The sequence below is a fragment of the Physeter macrocephalus genome, chromosome 13 (genome assembly GCF_002837175.3).
Source record: "Physeter macrocephalus isolate SW-GA chromosome 13, ASM283717v5, whole genome shotgun sequence".
NCBI classification, from domain to species: domain Eukaryota; kingdom Metazoa; phylum Chordata; class Mammalia; order Artiodactyla; family Physeteridae; genus Physeter; species Physeter macrocephalus.
In genome coordinates, this window is record NC_041226.1 from 9,143,646 (window position 1) to 9,165,669 (window position 22,024).

The 22,024-nt window shown below is 39.8% G+C and overlaps 1 protein-coding gene across 5 annotated transcripts in view; it reads left to right on the top strand.

The window, feature by feature from the left end:
• Positions 1-22,024, top strand: part of FRY (FRY microtubule binding protein) — a 342,122-nt gene that overhangs the window by 240,159 nt on the left and 79,939 nt on the right. For all 5 annotated transcript variants that reach the window (XM_055089601.1, XM_055089602.1, XM_055089603.1 and 2 more), the window contains 7 exons: positions 7,100-7,199; positions 7,515-7,686; positions 11,790-12,046; positions 12,492-12,638; positions 13,813-13,981; positions 14,946-15,036; positions 20,179-20,261. In XM_055089601.1, the coding sequence (XP_054945576.1) occupies positions 7,100-7,199; positions 7,515-7,686; positions 11,790-12,046; positions 12,492-12,638; positions 13,813-13,981; positions 14,946-15,036; positions 20,179-20,261 (1,019 nt within the window). The remainder of the gene's footprint in view (positions 1-7,099; positions 7,200-7,514; positions 7,687-11,789; positions 12,047-12,491; positions 12,639-13,812; positions 13,982-14,945; positions 15,037-20,178; positions 20,262-22,024) is intronic.

The following is a 22,024-nucleotide window of genomic DNA, read 5'->3' on the forward strand; positions in this document are numbered from 1 at the left end:
GGACGCGCAGGCTCAGCGGCCATGGCTCACGGGCCCAGCCGCTCCGCGGCATGTGGGATCTTCCCGGACCGGGGCGCGAACCCGTGTCCCCTGCATCGGCAGGCGGACTCTCAACTACTGCGCCACCAGGGAAGCCCTGGAAATTTTTTTTTAATGAAGTATTAGAGCAGGATTTGAAAATGGTAAAGATACCTTAAAGGAATTTCTAGAAATGTTTGTGACAGGTAGGAACTGTAAGCACTTCAGCCATTTTGAGACCAAACTAAACTCAGGAAGCAACCTAAAAATGTTAAATTTCTCTTGCCCAAACCTTGAGAAAAGAAAAAAAGAAAGGAAAATGTGTTTCCTGGGATTCCATGGGTTACACTTTTAAAACCACTGCCCTAGCTATGTAAATTAGTCATTCAGTGGAGTCTTTCAGTTCTATAATTTATTGAAAGAAATTTTTTCCTAACTAAGACGAAAGGGTTAATGAAGCCTCCCCATATTGCAAAAGCTATTCCCAAGAAAGAGCTTATTATGTATTAGAAATCAAGAGAAGGCGGCTCAAGTTTATTTTATTTTTTTAACATCTTTATTGGAGTATAATTGCTCTACAATGGTGTGTTAGTTTCTGCTTTATAACAAAGTGAATCAGCTGTACACATACATATGTCTCCATATCTCCTCCCTCTTGCGTCTCCCTCCCATCCTCCTTATCCCACCCCTCTAGGTGGTCACAAAGCACCAAGCTGATCTCCCGGTGCTATGTGGCTGCTTCCCACTAGCTATTTTACATTTGGTAGTATATATAAGTCCATGCCACTCTCTCACTTCGTCCCAGCTTCCCCTTCCCCTTCCCCGTCTCCTCGAGTCCATTCTCTACGTCTGCATCTTTATTCCTGTCCTGCCCCTAGGTTCTTCAGACCCTTTTTTTTTTTTTTTTTTAGATTCCATATATATGTGTCAGCGTACGGTATTTGTTTTTCTCTTTTTGACTTACTTCACTCCGTATGACAGACTCTATGAACATTGTGGTACATGACTCTTTTTGAATTATGGTTTTCTCTGGATATATGCCCAGTAGTGGAATTGCTGGGTCATATGATAGTTCTATTTTCAGTGTCTTAAGGAACCTGCATACTGTTCTCCATAGTGGCTGTATCAATTTACATTCCCACCAACAGTGCAAGAGGGTTCCCTCTTCTCCACACCCTCTCCAGCATTTATTGTTTGTAGATTTTTTGATGATGGTTATTCGGACTGGTGTGAGGTGATACCTCATTTGTAGTTTTGATTTGCATTTCTCTAACGATTAGTGATGTTGAGCATCCTTTCATGTGTTTGTTGGCAATCTGTATATCTTCTTTGGAGAAATGTCTATTTAGGTCTTCTGCCCATTTTGGACTGGGTTGTTTTTTTATATTGAGCTGCATGAGCTGCTTGTAAATTTTGGAGATTAATCCTTTGTCCGTTGCTTCGTTTGCAAATATTTTCTCCCATTCTGAGGGTTGTCTTTTGGTCTTGTTTATGGTTTCCTTTGCTGTGTAAAAGCTTTGAAGTTTCATTAGGTCCCATTTGTTTATTTTTGTTTTTATTTCCATTTCTCTAGGAGGTGGGTCAAAAAGGATCTTGCTGTGATTTATGTCATCAAGTTTATTTTTGAAAGGACTGATATAGGCTGTTGATTGTCCCTTTTAATTAAATATTGCATTTTAAATAGCTATCTTGAGCTACAGGGTGAAGGGAATAAATGTAAATTAGTTATAAATTCCAACCTGTTATGGTTCTAAATTAATAAGAACAGTATTTTAGAAGACATCTACTTTCAATCAATCTAAAATGAATATGCTTTTTAAAGAGGCAAGTTTCTCTTTAATATTTTTCTTTCTTTTTTAAAGATAGTAGATAACACTTCATGTCTAAAGCTTTCGTTTGCCATAATCTTAGTAGTAAAATTTTTATTATATATATACGTTAATTTCCATAAAATTCATATCAGATGAACATAATCTAAACTGTCTGATTTTCCATTGGTTTATTTCTTGATGTTAGCATTACTAAGTAATATTTATTTATCCTATTGGATATTACCAAAATAACATTTTTTATGAGTCTCTTTCTCTGGAGTGTTGTTTTATTTTCAGGTATTTCGACATTCTAAAACTAAATTTCTGTTCTTTGATTTTTAAAAATGTATTTAGAATCCATGACTTAGACCATAGATTCATTTGACAAAAATGAGAATAATAAAAGTTTGCTCTCTTCACTGCCCTTCTCGCAGTGAACTTGGTTTGAACTATCCTAGTCACATTTATTTCTTTGCATGGCCCTCTCATAAAATATCACACTGCATTCCTCTGGATAAATCTAGGTATTTTTTTTAAGGAGCACAGATAAATGTTTTATGACTTTAGCAATATAGGGTCAATTCCAGTAATATCTCAGTCACAAAAACATTAGGATATAAAGCCCTCTATGTTTAGAGTAGATTTTTTAAGATAGCATCCTAAAATGTTTTGGTTTCTTAAACAAATATCGCCTGTCAGCTATTTCACAACACTCATCTGTTCAGAGGCAAGGTCAGAGGGCCAGGCAATGCCATGGCTGCAACCTCACTGCCAAGGCAGTAGCCAACATGTGACCACAAATGGTGGTCGTTTCTCACCACAGGACACGTTCAGAATTTAACGTTTCAGCTGTGGCTTAAATTTGCCCTCTTTTCCCATAAGTTCTCAGTCTGTGTAGTCTGGATAAGCCTCCAGATTTGTTTGCGCAATTCTCGCACTTCAGTTTTCAGTACTTTTTTCAAAAGCAATTCTGGTGTTTTAGACTTTGTTTTCTGCAAGTTTGCTTCTAAAAAACACCTAAACAACTTATGAAATAATCTGTTCCTAAAAAATCATACATAAACTGGATCATATTTTAAATTCCTCAAACAGGGTATCTGTGCAGTAACTCCTGCAGCAAGACGTACCCTAAAGTGAAGAATTCTTCCTGTAAAGAAAAGAATTACCTCTTCCTTGTCAAATGAGAATGATCATACGCTGTATTTATTTCTGTAGGAATATGACAGTTTGCAAGCAGACTCATTTATTAAGGAACCACTTATAACTGACCTTAAAATACCTAAAAGATGTAACATTTTAAAAATGCTGTCGTGGATTTAAATTTTCTACCTTTAGTTTTAGAACTAAAGCAATTTTTACGTAGTTAATACATCAATCCTTATATTCAACAGCTGTGATAATGGGAAAACATGGTTCTCTGCATTCTTCTTTTTAGTTTATTTCTATAAATGACTCTGTGTGTGTGTGTGTACGTGCGTGTGTTGTGAACTTGCTGGTCTCCAGTCAAAACTGTAACTAACTATAACTACGATCTGACTCTGGTGACGTTGAGAGATTTGGAAGTCAGAGTGGAACGTGAATAGGACCAGAGGAAGCGAGGATAAAAGTAGAAAGTGATGGTAGAACTAATAATATTAGTTTTGAAGCATTTTTCATAATGTATGTTTCATATTTGATTAAAATCTATTAAATGCAGCTCAGTACTATAATTTAGCCCAAAAGAAAATAGCTCACCTGTCAGGCAGCATTAGTTCAAATAACTGTTTGGTTGCCGTGTGTGTTCTTATTAATTTTTCCCTCAACTCCAAGTTATATCAGTTTGGAAGAGATAGGGAAATTGAGAAAGAGATTAAATGGCTTTCCAAGGTTATAAACTAAGGTAAGTAATATGCTCTATATTAAAAGTACAGACCGCTTCCAATCACTAGCTTAACTCAACAGAATTCTCTTCACATTTAATTAAATACTTAAGAATGCCATTGTTTTTACTCTTACTCTGTAACATACTACCAGAATATAGTTAATAGATGTCTTAGAATTATATGCAAGATCAAAGTTTTAATTTTTTTTTTTTTTCGGTACGCGGGCCTCTCACTGCCGTGGCCCCTCCCGTTGCGGAGCACAGGCTCCGGACGCGCAGGCCCAGCGGCCGTGGCTCACCGGCCCAGCCGCTCCGCGGCACGTGGGATCCTCCCGGACCGGGGCGCGAACCCGCGTCCCCTGCATCTGCAGGCGGACTCTCAACCGCTGCGCCACCAGGGAAACCCCCAAAGTTTTAATTTTTAAAGAATTTTGTTGGGTTTATTTTTGGAGGTGGTTTTTGTTGTCTTTGTTCTTTGCATGTCTGCCTTGCCTTAACTGTCTATAAATCTTTCCTAATTTAAATCAGGCACTGCAAACTTGAATCCTTAAAAGTAAATGCCCCACATTTCTTAAGTGAATATCATCCATCTGTTGCCAAGGAAGACAAGGGAAGCTTATGATTCCTGAATCTCAGTCATACTCCCTAACTGGTGATGTAGAGCCTCATTTGGTTGTGTCACTCAGCTGGAGAATTTCAGGAGAGCACAGAGTTTGGGAATTTGGGCTCTGGAAACACACTGTCTTGAGTTTGAATTCTAGCTCTGCCTCTCATTAAGCTGTGTGCTCTTGAACAAGTTACTACAAATGCTTACTCATTTGTGAAATAGGAGTGATAATAGGGTTTGGGTAAGAATTAAATAAAACCAATCTCTTGACCTAAGGTCTAGCACATAATAAGCACCCTGTAAACACTATTATTATTCAACAGCTATTGGAGGCAAAGAGCTATGATGTAATCATATCAGCTGGTAAAATCTGCTTCTCTTTAGAATAAAATTATCCTGAGCTTTGTCATTTAGTTCTAAGTAAGCCAGAGCTGGTGGGTATTTCTCAAATTCTTCAAAAATCTCCTCTCTTTCAGATTGAAAAAACAGTTTTATTTCTTGTTTACTTTCTGAACCATATTTACCTTTCATATTTATTTTACCATTTTATTTTTAGTCTGTATGAGCACAGCTGTCTTTATTTCTTTTACCCTTCCACTGCCTACGTTGAATAATTAAATACTGAAAAATGTGAGATTTGGTTTCTAAACCTATTTTAAACATCTAAGTACAGATGTTTTATTTATGCTCTTGTACTCATTTGAGAGCTTTCTAATTTTTTCCTTCTCTGGGTTTCTTTCATTTTCTGTATCTGTGTTATTTCTTTCAATGTTGTTCCCCTTAACCTCCGTAGCTCAGTCTTAAGCAGCTAATTGAATTCCCTAACTACTTGGTCAAGTGCATAGCCCTGCATAAGAGGGAGGAGGCTTTGTCTACCCTTCTACTGCCTTTACATCCCCAGTGATCCTTAGTAGTTTCCAGTGTTTATTTATATTAAAAACATATGTATTAAATCCCAGTGTCAGAGACAGCAATGTAGGTAAGACATCTCTGCTACTATGGGGCTCAGAAGAAAGTTACCTTTCTATTTTCACAGTCAGAAAGGTCTGTTTCCAGATACTGCAGTTTGTAAGAATTCCAAATTAGACTGGCCATGAAATGATCTATTGTGAGGTGTCCAAGAGGCTGATAGCACTGTGGATAAGTGTTTGAATTCTTTGGAGTCATACAAATCCAGGGTGGAATCTAGGCTCCACTACTTCTCCCTAACCTTTGGCAAGTACTTAGCTTCTTTAAGCCTCACAAGCTTGTTGTGAAGATTACATAACAAATCTAGATAAACAAATCTAGTTATTGGTACAATAACTAGCACAAAGTAAGCACATCATAACATAAATGTTATCCATTGTTTATCATCATCCTCACCACCATTATTTGGGGCCTTTTCCCAATTTCTCACCTAACACATCAACCTCATGCATATTTGCTCACTTAAAATTAAAGTTCTAGAAAAGCAATCATTTGGGAGTGCTAATTGGTAAAGCCACTTTGGAGGGAAATATAGCAATATCTACCAGAATTTTAATGTGCCTTTTGACCCTGCATGACCTCTTCTAGAAATCTGTTCTAAAGAAATACTTGCACATTTGGTGTTTGTGGTATTATCATAGTGAAAAAAATGAAAATAACCTTTAAATGTCCGTCAACACATGTCAAAGTTTGGCTTGCCCAGGCAGCAAGACTCTGAGGTGGAGATTTGAGTCCAGGAAATTTATTAGGGAATATGCCCTTGAGATCAACATCTGTGGGGAAGTGAGGGAAACAGGACTGGGCAGAGGAAAGAAACTTCAGCCAATCCCACAGGGGTGCTCCTGGGGAGTAGGCATGACGTCGGCCTAGGCAATTCCCAGAGGGGTCTTCAGCCAAAGGTATCCGCCTGCAGCGCTGTAGCGGGAGATTGAGCGCCTCAGTCCTGAAGGCCGATCTAGGTGGCACACCACAGCATCCACTACAAGAGTGGTTATTTATGGTACGTCCATACTTTGGAACACAGTCCAGCTACTAGAAAGACTGAGCCTCACTGTCCAGTGAAAAAGCGAATCCCCAAACAATACATGTAGGTAGTATAATTACATTTATGTTTAAAATACTGTGTAATGGGGGAGAGGTATTTTCATATATAACCTTTCAAAATGGTGTTCTCTCTGCCCCATGCTACCCCTTCCATGGCCTTGCTAACAATTACCATGTCTCTTGGCGCTTCAGGGCTTAGTTTACTTGTTTCCTCCTTCAAAAAGCCTCCTCTAACCCCAAGTCTGATGTAGGTGTCCCTTGTCGGGATTCTGTATCATGCTGTGGATAATCCCACCATAGCTTATCATAACTAGACTGTATAGTTTGTCTCCCTAACTAAACTGTAAGCCTTCCGGGCACCAGCCTTACTAACTTAGTATCATCTGTACTTTGCAGTTGTTTCTGATAGATGTTTGGTGTTTAATAAATTTAGATAGATTGAACGAAAATAGTAAGTCAGTGAGCTGTTGAGAAATTTAGACATATTGTCTTCTTCTTTTCTTCTTGTATTGGGTTTTCATTGAAATCTATTTGCAGTAGATAGACTTTTGTGTTCATTTATCCTGGTGTGACTGTATTCAATTTTAACCCAAAATAGAGCTGTTTCCCTTCACCTGCTAATAAACAGCAAAAGAATGAGGGGGGTGGGGGAATGGCCACATGGGCTTGGGAATGTCATTAGTAAGTGTGACCGAGGTCAGTGTGCCATCTAGAATTTTGCGAGGTAATGATTTATCAAGATTACTAGCCAGGCTGTCTCATAAACTATGCTGTTTATTTTTTTTTTAGGAACTATCCCTTTGACATAGTGACATTGTTAAACCTTGTTCTATTCAAGGCTTCTGACACCAACAGAGAGATTTATGAAATCTCCATGCAGCTTATGCAGGCACGTATCATTGACTACGTTGAAATTTCCATCCTCAAGCAGAGAAAATAGAAATGGTAGTTGATCTACTGGATTGCTATTTATTGATATGTATTTATTTATTTCTGCATATCACCGGTGGATATGATGAGTGAGAAAACAATTACATAATCTTCTGTAAACATAGGAAGCAGCTGATGCTTTACCTTTAATACAATATTAAAATATTCATTCATTAGTTTTTATTGCAAAACTTTATTCAATTATAAATACTCCTGAGATAGCCAGCCAATGTTTTTTCATACTGTTTATTACTTTCCTACTACTTCTTTATAGATCCTTGAAGCAAAGCTTTTTGTGTACTCAAAGAAAGTAGCTGAACAAAGACCTGGAAGTATTCTCTATGGAACACACGGCCCGTTGCCGCCCCTGTACAGTGTGTCACTAGCCCTCTTGTCGTGCGAACTGGCCAGGATGTACCCCGAGCTCACTCTCCCTCTCTTCTCAGGTACCGTGTGATAGTCAGTCATGACATGTGTGATCATTTCTGCTCTAAGTGTTCTTACTTGTTAAATCCTAGTGTAATTTAGAATCAAAATTATTGATGCTAAATTTGTAGCTCAAAATTACTTTGGGCTAAGTTCAGTTACATATAAAAGTAAATTCTAGGATATCTTTAAAACAGTGTATTTATCTAAAATAGTGTAGGTATAAATAAACATAGGACAAATGTAAAAATGCTTAGATGAATCATAATACTTTACATACACTGTGTATGTAAAATTTCCCAAAGAAATTAAATATGGGTGGTATAACTTCTAATACAAATAATTGTTGTAAGTTGTTTTTTGGTGGTGGTGGTGATGATGGTATTTTGTAGCTTGAATGTTGCTACATGTATCAGTTGTTGAGAGTTTGAATCGGGGCACATCTTCACGAGTAATCTTTGTGAACCATGTTTTGGAAAATCCATTTATCTGAGACAGACTTAGTCACATCCTTGCATTGCGCCTGAAACAGTGGAAGAACTCAAGGAAAACCTTTTTGATACATTAATTTTCTTCTTGGAAGACTAAAATTTATTTTTATTCACTTCAACCAAGATTTGAGTTCCACCTGTGTGCCAGGCACTGTGATTGGATCCTGGGAATACCAAGGTGAACTAAACAGCCTCTCCCATCAAAGCTTCGTTGTCTAGTAATAAAGAAAGCTGTACAATCATATGATTATGATACAATTTTTAAAAAGCACATTCTCTGTGTGAGATGGAAGATCAGGGAGTAATCAGTTACTGGGCCAGGAATATCAGAAAAGACTTCCCAGAGAAGTTGATGTCTGAGCTGCAGTTTGAAAGAAGAGTAGAAATTTGCAAAGCACATAAATAGTTGACATTGCAGTTGGCAAGCAGACAGGCATTACAGGCCAAGGAAATATCATATGCATTGGCTTAGAGGTATAAAATACAATGATGCATTTGAGAGATTATATAGTAGTCAGTTTGGCTAATACAACATGCAGGGAAGGGGGAAAGTTTGAGATGGTCACAGACAGGCAGAGAGGCAGAAGTCAATCTTGGAAGGCCTTGTACTGTACCCTAAGGAGTTTGTAGGCCAGTGACCACATACATGCTCCTTGAAACCCCTCAGAAGCCTGTGAACAGGACGGGCATCCAAGCAAGCTGCTTGGATTTTGAAAGCCACTCATCAGTTTCAAACAAGAAGAGAGGGGACGAGATCAGAGTGCATTTTAGAAAGACTGACTGCAGTGTGGTGAATGGATTAGAGAACATCCAATCTAGAGAGAAGAGATCAGTTGAGGAATGATGACGGTAGTCCAATGAGGAAATGAAGAGGACCTGAACTCAGACAGACTGGTGAGAGCAGAGGGGAGAGACCAGAGTCAAGAGCTACTGGGCGGAGTGCACAGAAGGGAGTGCCTAGTGCCATATCTGGGAAATGGGTGGTGATAACCCCACCTGGAGAGCCGATGGGGAAAAGAGGAGGGTCAGGCCAAGGCAGAGATCATGAGCTCGGTTTGGGTTATTGAGTGTAGGCATCTGTTGGACATCCTGAGTATAGACAGACCAGGGTCAAGGGAAGGCCAGCAGTAGTGACTCATGGAAGACCAGAGGGGCCAGAACCATGGGAATGAATGAGGTCCTGAATGGAGAGCATACAGAGTGAAGGAAAGAAACTGGAACCCCAACTTTTAAGGACCAGGCCAAGGAAGGGCGGGGGAGCAGAGAGGGCAGGGAGGCATGTTTATAGAAGGAGAGCACCTGGAAGGTGTGTTTTATGGAAACCTAGAGAAGACAGGACTTAGGAAGACGGAGTGGAGCAGTCCACGATCCTATAGATCCCAGGAGATAGGGTCTAAAGATCACCCTATGGATTTCACAATTCACTGCTAACTGTCAGTAGTTTCCATGGTGAAGTAGCAGCAGAAGCCAGATCTCAGGGGCTTGGCTAAAAAGAAGCAAAAAAAGAGGGGATGGGGCTGTAGTAGGATTCAGAGTCAGAGGGTGAGCGAGACTCGAGCTTGTTTCTTGGCTGAGAGGGAGAAGCCAGTAAAGAGGGAGAGACTGACAATCTGGGAGAGAGGAGATAAACAGTCCAGCAAATTTAATAAGAAAAGAAGCTCATGTAATGAGTTGCAAGTTCAAGCTAAATTTCTGTCAAGAACTGACCTTTTGGCTATTTTGATTTATGAGGAATAAGTTGTTAAAAATAACATGGAAAAATAAGGAGGTTTTAATAGATTCCTCGCTTTTGTTTATACTGCCTTTACCGTTAAAAACCCTGTGGTGAGATTTTTTTACTGCCTGTAACTTCAGATGACTTAATTCCTTGTACGTAGCCAGGCCAGTTGTTCAGGTTTCTCCCAAAAGCCAGCAAATGTACACGGGATCCCACTGACATTGTCTCACAGTTTCTTTAATTTGTTTCTAAAGAGGTGAATGAGGGGTTGTTCGTGTGCCATGGCATTTTTTTTTCTCTTTTCCCTTTAAAACGTCTCTAAAAATCCAGGCCCTGATCTAGGTGCCTGGGATACCACAGACAGACATCCCCACCCCCTTGGACCTTATGTCTGACAGACAAGATAAAATAAACATAAATAAGCAAATTACTTGTAAATTTTATAAATATGAAGCTATAAGTACAAACTTATTTTACACAAATGAGTAATATGATAGAAGGTGATTATTGCTACGTAGATTTTTATACCGCTGTTGAAAGACGACAGGTATTCTTAAAGCAGTTGTCCCTCTGATTGGAAAGGTTTATTTCTCTCCAAAGTCCCGATAAATTTTTTTGTGTCATAAAAATCCATATCAGTCATCACATTCATGTAAGTTTAGAAATTAAGTAAATTTTGAAATTTTGACCTGTGTGAAATATAACAGCATATAACATGTCTGATTATTGTGCACAGCATTAAGTATATTCTTATTTTCCAAAATAAAAAATTGTCATTTTAACTTCAGGAAAAGGGCCAAATCAATTAAAGCTACTGTTTCAGGGATGCGGTGGATTATCTCGGTATAATTCCTGGCATCCATGTTGTTCTATTGTGTAGCAGGCATGAGCTCTCTAAATGAGATTACATGCCTCGCTGGTTGATAGGAAATGCATCAGGCCAAGCTTTCTAATTTCCCTTAGGATAAAACAGTTTCTTCCATAAATATTAGAAATAGGAGATGACTTCAGAACTTGCAGCATATACATAAAGCTGTGCTTTTATTTCTATAGAAAGCTTATTCCGATTGTAAAATTAAATGCTGCTGGCAGTGAAACAACGTAAAAATGCTATCAGAGGAAGTAATGGTGAGATGACCGGGCTGGTCATATAGTTTTACCCTTTTGACTCCTTATTTCATAAAACAAAGCGTGGCATTGAAAGCACACTTGCCACATAGTTGGCAGTTTTCAAGTAGACACCACGGACATGAGTCCACACACTGGCTTTGTTCTTCCTGGAAGTTTGCATTTCACTTTTTAACAGCTAATGGTTCATGCAAGGCACTTTGTAAAATATAGGCATAGTTGAGAGTTAAGTCATTGTGATAATAATGGTAACTGCTGTTTATTAAGAGCCTGCTGGACGACAGGCACTGTGCTGAGTATATTATACACATTATGATGGTATCTTTTAATCCGCACAATCGCCCAAGGCAGGACCCGATGGGCCCCATTTTACAGATGAGGAAATTGAGGAACAGAGAGGTTAAATAACTGTCCCAGAGTCTCATGCAGCTAATAGGTGGAGGAACTGGGACCTGCTCGCATGTGCTTCTGATTCCAAGTCTCCTGTTTTGTCCACCCTGACGTACCTCTTCCACTGGCAGTGGATCTGAATCCAGGAGGTCTCCCATCCCATCCCACCGAGCCTGTGCTCTCCCCGCTGTGCTCTCACTTTCCTCCACGGAGCACCTGCTGAGAAGCGAGGGGCTTGAGGACAAGCCTCAGTGGTCAGATTGTATGGCCTTGGGGAGCTGCTGTATGTGAAAATGCTTTGTAAACGGAGGGCTCTGTTGGATGTGTCAGTCGCTGTTCATCTTTCGGTTTAGTCTGATGAGATGACATGGCTCTCGGTCACTGCCCTTCCCTCTAGAGGTCAGCCAGCGGTTTCCCACGACGCACCCGAACGGGCGTCAGATCATGCTCACCTACCTGCTGCCCTGGCTGCACAACATCGAGCTGGTGGACAGCAGGCTGCTCCTCCCAGGGTCGAGTCCCAGCAGCCCAGAGGACGACGTCAAGGACCGGGAAGGAGAGGTGACGGCTTCTCACGGGCTGAAAGGCAATGGCTGGGGCTCCCCGGAAGCTACGTCCCTGGTGCTGAATAACCTCATGTACATGACAGCCAAGGTAAACTCCAAGGGATAATGCCTCCATCCTGTGCTTCCACATCCCAGGAAACCCGGGATTATACCTGAGGGAAGTGTCATCTACCGTTAAAAGTCACAAAAATAGGGTGTGGTTGGTGGTGACGGTCGCATAACGGTGTGAATGTGCTCCATGCCACTGAACTGTACACGTAAAAATGGTTAAGATGGGAAACTTTATGTTCATTTCACCACAATTTTAATCGTGATCCTAATCATCATCATCCTAACATTTGAAAAATCGTTTGAATAAATATTGTGCATTACAAATTCCTAAAAAGTGGCATCTTTCTGATGAATGGCCATTTTCCCGCTTCTTATGATTTTGAGATGACCGTGACCCTTACAGTGACTTCTAATCGGACATTTTGCATCCTCACGTTTTTCCTGTGGGTCTCCCGAGCCGGTTTTTATTTTGTTGGTTACAGTATGGAGATGAAGTTCCTGGACCAGAGATGGAAAATGCCTGGAATGCTTTAGCCAACAACGAGAAATGGAGCAACAACCTGAGGATCACCTTGCAGTTCCTGATCAGCCTGTGCGGGGTTAGCAGTGACACGCTTCTCCTGCCCTATGTGAGTGCCCCTCTGACGTTCAGTGGTCATTATTCTGTCGGTGGTTCCATCAGCGGTTTGCAAGTTGGAATGTGCTCTTGGCTCCAAGTAGAATAGAGATGTCAGATTTCATCAGTCACGCTAACCTCCTGTGAGCTTTCTAGATATGATATAAAAGTTCCCTTCTGCCCCTCTGCAATGCGGACTAGTGTCCTAGTGACACCTCTGTCACCCCCTTTCTAAGACTTTGGACACAGAAACCTATGAATTTAGGCGTAGACATTTTTCTAACAATTACCTAAATCTGTCTTCTAGAAACATTAGACCCACCCGTTACGTAAGAGAAACTAGGTGACACATTATATTTTTACTAATAAAGTGTTTCATGTTTACATCCTGATGCTCTTAAAACAATAAAAATGCAGAATATCCCAGTTTGTCTCTTCAAAGGCAGTTGGTAAGAGAGAGAAAGAAGCAAAGAGAAATCCTACTGAGACTCCCACCACTTAGTGTTTGTATTTGAAGGTGAGGTGATCCACAAAACCACTACATGTTTAAAACCCTGACTCAGTTGGCATCTGTGCGCTGGTTGCTTTTCTGAGAGATTTTGGGCCTGCCTGCTGTTCTGGGCCACATCAGCCGCATTACAGCTTCCAGTGCCTCAGGTTTGGGGGCTATGGTGATGCAGAGCTTTAGTCCAGAGTTATTTTTACAACTTAAAACTATGCAAACAGCTCAGACTCGTTTGTTTCTTGGGTAGAAGAGAGTAGCAGGAGACTGAGTTTGTTTTGTTTTTTTTTTTTTTAGCAGAAACAGCTAGCAGTTTTTCCCCCATGGCTCTGTATAAATAAAATACTTTCTCAAGATAAGACCTTACATGGCAAATTTTTAGTTTAGATAGAATCATGTTTAGCCCACAAGTTATCCCCAAAGTAACTTTTGTGAACTCAGCCATTAGGGGAGGTAAGACCTTTAACCACACACTCCTATGAGATGTGCATGTGAATAGAGGTGAATTTTAACCCAGTCACTTGACTCCTTCTGGGAGAGAAGGAGGAGGAGCTATCAGGATGAGGGCTCCTGGGAGATGATGTGGTCATCAAAATGAGTGGGTTACCATCTCTGCTGTTGACAGCCTGACATTCTTGCGGGTGCGCTCCGGAAAATATCCCTTGTGTTCTGTTTTTCGTCTCAGATTAAAAAGGTGGCCATATACCTGTGCCGTAATAACACCATTCAAACCATGGAGGAGCTTCTGTTCGAGCTACAGCAGACGGAGCCGGTGAACCCCATCGTCCAGCACTGTGACAACCCGCCCTTCTACCGCTTCGCGTCCAGCAGCAAGGCCTCGGCAGCTGCCTCCGGTAGGGGACAGGTGGCTGGGTAGACACCTTGTCGTGGAGCTCTGGATTTACCTTTATGCAGAGCATTGAAAGGATATGAGTATGTGTTTGTTACTTTCTCTTATTCCTACACATACACTCATTTAAAAGATGGCTTAAGGATAGCTGAGACTCTTAGGGCCTTGTCTGATTAATGAAATGATTTTGTAAGGATAACCAGTAGTCGGGAGCCAGGGACTCATACGCCACAGAGCTTTTTGCTTTAGGCTGAGCTTAGAGTGGACACTGGTCATTTAGGTATCTCATTTCTGGACCTTCCTTCTTGTATCGATGGAATTCTCTTGGCTAATATTCTCCCAGGGTTTACTAAAATGCCCCCTGACCAGTGTTATCACTTTCAATAAATTGGTCTCTCAGCATCATTTTATGAAATGTATACCACCCTCCTCAAATTTCTTGATGCTATCTTCCTTTCAATTCACCTAACACTGTAACTACCTTCAAACCTCTCTCCTCCTCTGGTCTCTTATGCCCCCTCTGTGCTCCACATCCTGCTGCCAGAGCAGTGTTCTTGCAGGGAAGCAGTGGCCTAGGGATCAGAAGCTCTAGGTACTTGGAAATGCTTCACTAACATTCGTTTAATAACTCCTGGACCCAGAAATGCTAAAGCAGCTAACAGCAGGGCTGGCCACTATAAATAAGCCTGTTACCTAAGCAGCCAGGAAGAAAGGGTTTCAAGAATGTTGTAGCCTTGCTTTATAAGAGAGTTGAGGAATTTGGTTTGACCATAACAGATGTCTGGGATTCTCCATTTCAGTGGGGCAGGCTTGGAAGGTTGTTTAGAATGTCTGAGATTGTGCAGAAGATGTAAGGAATCTCACAAACAGATTTTACAGGAAATCCTTTCCTGGAATTACTTGAGACTTGAGCTTGACCCCATCGCAGGCATTTCTTTCTAAGTGTTGTTCTTTAATCCCATCTACAGGAACCACCTCCAGCAGCAATACAGTGGTTGCTGGCCAGGACGGTTTCCCAGACGCTGAGGAGAGCAAGATATTGAAAGAATCTGATGAGAGGTTGGTGCACAAATTTGGTTTAATATCCAGCTTAACTTTCAGCAATTGCCTATACAAAGCATTAGCAAAATTTGTGGGGCTTCATAAATTTCACACACACACACACACACACACACACACACACACATCCTTCTTTGTTTTTTAGAAACACAGATTGACTTTCAGACTCCGCTCTGTATATCCCTAAAGATAACAATTTTCTGCTGAGCAAAGCCAGAGGAGAGAAAGATTAAGAGAGATGTTGTTTTGATGGCTGAAGCCTGCTTACCCCAGGGCTTAATAAAAACCACAAGTTGTTCTGCTAGTGGGCACAGACCATCTGGAGTTAGAGGGAATTTCCACATGAAATGTTCAAATCTGGGTCTTGAATAATTTCTTAGAGATAGAGTAGTTATCTTGAGGTGAATTCTATGAAGCATCATCATTCTTCTTTTACCTTTACTGTCACATCTGGGTTAACCAAGAGCACTGTCTGAAAGAAGTCTCAATCCCCTTCCTATCAGCTCTTTAATGGTAATATTTCTCTTGTTCGTATTTCTGCCTTCACGTTGTCTAGAAGCTACCCAGAAATAAGCAAAATCTGGATCACTCTTTCCTGCAGTTGGCTGTGAAGAGCAGAGAGACAAACCAAAAGAGATAACAGGACTCAAATTTGAAAATTAAAATTAGAATGATTCTCATGGTGTTGAGAACTCCTTAGGTTGAATATTGTCTAGTGAAAAGTAATGGGGAGCCCTTTCACTTAAGAAATTAATAACAAGGATGAGATAGTCACAAATTCATACTGGAGAAAATTTAGTGGATCACATAATGAAAATAATTCATTTAGCCTAAAAAGCCCCTAGATGCTTCATGACCATCCCCAGGATTTCATCCTGTACACGAGAATACATCAGGGGCTACAGGTGGAAGATTGTCTGACGTGGGGCTGGAGTTCTGAAAGTTCATTCTCTAATTTAGGCATTTATCAAATTCCTCAGCATGTTGATTACTGGCTGGCTGCACTGCCTTTAGGCAGAGGCTCATCCTGTGAGCTTGCCTTCAGATCAAAAGCTCTAACTCAGTAGGTCATGAATTATAGACCTTTTCCTTTACAGTTCTCTAATAAAGGCCTTTCTTTCTCAGAAATGGATAATTTTCATACTCTATACATCAATGACAGTACAAGATTATTAATTAACGTGTTATTTTTTCCACCTATATTTGCCAGTACCTTCTTTGGAAAACTCCCTCATGGTAAAAAAAAAAAAAAAAAAAAAAAAATCACATATTTCTCTAAAGATATTTCTACTTTCTGGTGGGAGTGTAACATTCTTATCATTTAATGTGTAGTGTGACTTTTTCATCTTAATTATATTAAGGATAGAAAGGTGATACATTTCCATACATTAACATCTCATTACAAAGGCCCCTTTAGGACCAGAGTTCTGAGTGTCCTGCCTAAATTTTTAGTGGTAGCCTTTAAAATGAAGAAGCCAGAGAATATCTGTACTAGGCTTTCTTGTTTATCTCTTGCTTTCCTGCTCTATCACCACATCTCTGTTGGCCATTACAAAGCCTGATGCTACCCACATTTTTATATATTTGTGCACATCTGTTATTTCATACTGACTCTATCTGTTTATCCACCTATAGGTAGATTAATTGGTCATATTTATATATATGATCATACCTATATGAATATTCTATCACAAAGGATACTATTATTCCATTGACCCTATATTCCACCTATGCTTATGTCTCTAATATAGTCTGTCTTTTCTTTGAAGGTAGACTGTGCCCTCAGCCTAAAGTATCCTTTTTCTCTGCAATCTACTTGTTGCCTTCCTCCCTGTCATGTTGATTTATAGATACTTGTAAACATGCTTATGTCTCAACCGCTAGATTTTCATTCTTAGAAAACAGATTATGTAACTCTTATACATATTTCTGTCCTCAGTGATTACCCTACTATGCTGCACATAGTAATCATTTTTTAAAATGTTTATTCAGTATGTGAATGAAAATTGGAGAAACATCACAGCCCCAGAGGTGGATAAGCTATCCAAACACCCTCCAGCCCCCCTTTCTCCCTCCCTCTTACTAACCCCATTACACAAGACAGTTATTTACTCTGTTCTTTACAATCCTTCTAGACAAAGAGCCTACAGAGATAATCTTGGTCACAAATACTGATGACCTGGCTGCTGTATGACACAACTCCTGGGGGTACCAGTCACCAGAATGCATTGTTGGGCTCCAGGGGGCACCATGGAGTTGTGCAAAGCGGCAGCCTTGATGCCATGTTCTTTACAACTGGTTAATGGTTCTTAGATATAATTCAGAAATATTTAATAATACTATACCTACTGACATAAAATTTAGATAACTTATAGTAAAACCAGGGTAAAAGAATAAGAGTCAAGCTGAAAGGAAAGTAAGATAGTTATGTCAAAAGTCCTAAAGAGAACTACTAAAAGTTAATATTAACCTAACATTGAGTTCCTCAATAGTCAAAGTAGGAAAAGAAAAATAGAGCAAATTCTGTAACTTTCAGTACATCAAAAAATAAACAAAAGCAATTCATTGGAAGCTGCTAAGTAAGTATTCCTAAGCTCTAAGAAGTATTTATCATATAGTTTTTAAAATTAAACAATAAAGTGAACACATATTTTTAATTAAAATAACAGTTCGTAAAATATGCAGAAACAAACCGTTTAAGTATTTTTAATACATCAACCATTAATAAAAGCCATGAAAGGATTGTTCATAAGGAACTAAAAGCAATAAACTTCAGCTATGTAAGTTTCTGGTGATCTGTGTTGATACAGGGATAGAGATTAGTAATCCACAGAAAGCTGTGTAAGTATTAATTTGAGCAAAATCAGCAAGAGAAAATTTAGGGAAACACTTAGTGCTTCTGTTTTTCTCTTAGCAGAGCTATTTTTATGATACATTTCTAAGACAGGTACCTTTATATTAAAAGACTGTTCAGTCTACCTAGTCCTTGAAATTCCTCTAGGACCTAGACTCAAAATTATTTTCTTCAACCCAGGAAAGCAAATGAACACAGCAGATTTTACTCTTGGGAATCAATTTCTTACTTTTTCTTTTTGCCAAGTGTACACTTCCCTGCTCTGTGGTTTCAACCTTCTCCAGAATAAAGAGAATAGTCTGGAAGGGGCTAGCTCCTCCCCTTCATCTTGGCCTCATAAACTCCTCCTAGCAATCCTTTAGATCTATCTCAAAAGGAAAAGAGAAGAACTGACATCCGTTCTATAATTCTTCCCTGCCTGGCCTTCCCGAGCACAATTGTAAAAGCGACGTATATCACAATTCTTGAATAGCTAGGAAAGCTGCAAAGCTCTCTGTCCTGTGGAAATCTCCAGGTGTGGAATTCTTTCATCACCCTGTTTTTATTCCCTGTTGAATGATGTCTGGGCTCTGCATATGCTGTTTATATCTTTGCATTTATCAGCATAAATATGATTGTAGAACTTCTTCAGAAGGTAATAGGTTTGTCACTTTTCCAATTTCATAAGTACCAGTCTGATTTAGACAATTACGTGGCCTGATTTATATGAAACTAAGCAGATGTCCTCCATCTTCTGTTTTATGGATTCACAAATTAATAGCCCAAAAGATAAGAGAATGAAGAATGTCTGAAATACAAAGTTACTGGGAGAAAGATGGCTTGTCAAGACCAAAAAAAAAAAAAAAAAAAAAAAAGGCTGCTGCAAATATCTACAGAGTGAATAAAACTAAAGGCTTTATACTCAATACATTTCTATATTCAGAAAATCCAAATCATCGTTGCAGTGTTCTGAGGTTATACCCTGGGACAAGGTAGCATCTTAATGGTACATTTTCCTGAAATATCACTCTTTCTCCATTCATTGACGAGGACAGCTATAGCCGTATATTTTCTAGTGTTCCAGAGGGAAATAGAGTGTTGATCTGCTATCAATTAGGATGGAGCACCCAGTCAGTAATGTAGATAAAACCCACTTTGTATCATTTTATGTAAAGTAAATATAGACGTACCATTTCACCCACACTTCCCCTCATCCACACCTTTGCCGGACCTTATAGCTCTTTAGATGGTAAAAATGCTATTGATTTGTAAGTCTTTGGTGCCCTGAAAAGGCATTCTAGAAATCCAAGGTAGAGGTATAATAATTAATACCTTATAGTTGGATGGTGACTTGAAGTTTTGGAAATTCTCCCATCATTTCTTTTGATTCCCACAGCAGCCCCAACAGAAGATAGGGTGAAATAAATGGTGAGGTGTTATTATTATTCCTTTTTGGCAGGTGTGGAAACAGGGTCCCCAAGGAGGTAAAGGACTTGCCCAGGGTCACCAAGCTAGTGAGTGAGAGCTCAGCCTGAGTTCACATGTCCCCCCTTCTCGGAGGCAACTGGCAATAAAAGCATCCTGGTACTGCCACCTTCCTCGGCCTGACACTGGACAAGTTGCTTAGCCTCACTCGGTCTGTTTCCTCATTTGCAAAGTAAATGATGCTTATCTCAGAGTTGAGTGAGTGAGATTAAATGACTTAATGTATGTGAAGTTATTATACTTCAACCTTTTTTTCTTCTCTTTTTTTTTTTTTTTTTTTTTGATTACTTCTTAAGCCACAGGAGAGACCAGACAGAAAGAGTCCCTCTGGTTATATCATACCTCAACTAGTACCTTTTCCTAAAAACACTTTAAGGAAAACTTTAAAGCTGGTTAAGTCCAAAATTTGTTATGAAACTATTTTTGTTTCCAACTATTTCCAATTCTATCTCCTTTCACTTATTCAATCATTCAGCAATTATTTCTTGACCACCTCCCATATGCCAGGTTACCATGTGAATAAAGGATTCATGTTATTCAGTATCATGCCCATTTTATTTCCAAACAAATGTTACAATTTTCTAGTTTAATTCAAATAAATATTAGTCTTCAAATGTTTCTTTTCAAGGTTTGAACTTGTGCTCCTGAGCAAGAGTGACCACTGGCCCTCTCGAGGACAAAAGGAATGTTTGGTGTACACTTTTTACAGTATTCTTTTAGCAAAAGGATCATGAGGACTAGCTGCCCAAAAATAGTATGTTTTTTTGTGTCACAGCACAAACACACATGTCAGTATCTCATGATGGTTGTTCTTGTATTTGAAGGTTCAGTAACGTCATAAGAGCCCATACCCGTCTGGAGTCGAGATACAGCAATAGCTCTGGAGGATCGTACGATGAGGATAAAAGTAAGTACCAACAGGCTGGGGGGTTCAGATGGAAGGCAAAGGGTTGGAGAATAGAAAATGAGTATTTTGATTATTCTTGTTCTAATCACTAAAAGGGGGCCTGTAAGTATTAAGTAACCATTTAATCCAGCTATGTAGATGGGCAAGTCAGCCTCTTAAAAGTAAAAAGGAGCCAAGCAGTGCATGAATCAAAACTGTTGAAACAGGCTTCCCTGGTGGCGCAGTGATTGAGAGTCCGCCTGCCGATGCAGGGGACACGGGTTCGTGCCCCGGTCCGGGAAGACCCCACATGCCGCGGAGCGGCTGGGCCCGTGAGCCGTGGCCTCTGAGCCTGCGCGTCCGGAGCCTGTGCTCCACAACGGGAGAGGCCACAACAGTGAGAGGCCCGCGTACCCCAAAAAAACAAAAAAACAAAAAAAACTGTTAAAACTTCAAGCTACTACCTAAAACCATATTTTTGTATTCTTGGCCCTTTTCCTTGGTAATGCAGTTGGGGAAAGGCTAGTAAGAAATTGTCTCATGAGAAAACAAAGGTTTCCGTTCAGTTTTTTGACCTGTCTTGGGAGTGGATTTAACCTTTAAGCTTTGTGAGTCAGCTCACCCAGGATAGATTTGTTTTCACATTGAATATCTCAATGGCACAGTCTCAGTGGCCAAGTGAAAACCTTGCCAGACTGGGAGATAAAATTATCACAGAAATTTCATTGTACCTTGGGAAGCTGGAAAAACCAAAAAGGTCAATGCATTCATTAATTTTGTTTAAGCCCTGGACAGGTTGTGTAGATGGGTATTACTTGTTCACAAGTTACAGAAATCCTGGAACCAAAGAACACTCCCAGTGACATTTAGGTATGCTAAGGAAATCGGTAAACTATCTGGTAGAACTTATTTGTCTATTTTGGTGGAAATCGTAATATGATATCTCATGAGTTAGGTTCGTTTTGTAAGTCAGTGCGTTGGGCCTTTGTAGTGGTTGTTTTGAGTTGTTTTGTTCTTATGGGAAATGTGCAGAGTGGGGTAAGAGCTTAGCAGTTCTAATGACACCACATTTCAGTCGCCCTTACTTTACTTCTTAATTCAGATATAGATAGGCAATTCTCCGCCATTTAAAATACCAATGGGGGGAATGTCTAAAATCCATATATATTGCCATACTTGGGTTAAGTTTTAACTATGTCCCTATAAAACCTTTTTCTAGAAAGGTCAGTATGAGATTAGGGGGGAAAAAAAGCTATTTGCATTTTCCCTCCTTTCTGTGCCCCATCAAGGGGCTCTGCCATCTAGACACCAAACAGTTGAATCTAGGCAGGACCAGATTTTATAGATGAGGAGAGCAGTACCTGAGGAATGGAGTCGTTGGTTCAAGAAAAGTCATTGCTATGCAATATTTGGTAACACAGAATTTGAGGACAGAAAAACTGAATCATGAAAAAGTTAGGCAGTCAGATCCTGACTCCCCCAGAACGCGACAGGCATGATACAACAAAGGAAAGCACTCTGTGACTGTGGATTTTACATCAGGAATATTGTTGCACTTTGGCCAGTTGACTCCTTCAAAGTGTATCTCTTTGTTCTGGGTACACGACCCAGAATTTGGTAGAAAATGCCGTAACAAAGTAACAATCATTTTGAAAATACATCTTCAGACCCCTCTGGTATTAAAACTTCATATTCCTTACATATTTTAAAATAGTGAATTTCAGGGGATAATTATAACAAAATAAGCTAATAGATGTGTCGTTATATAAACTCAGATCACTGAC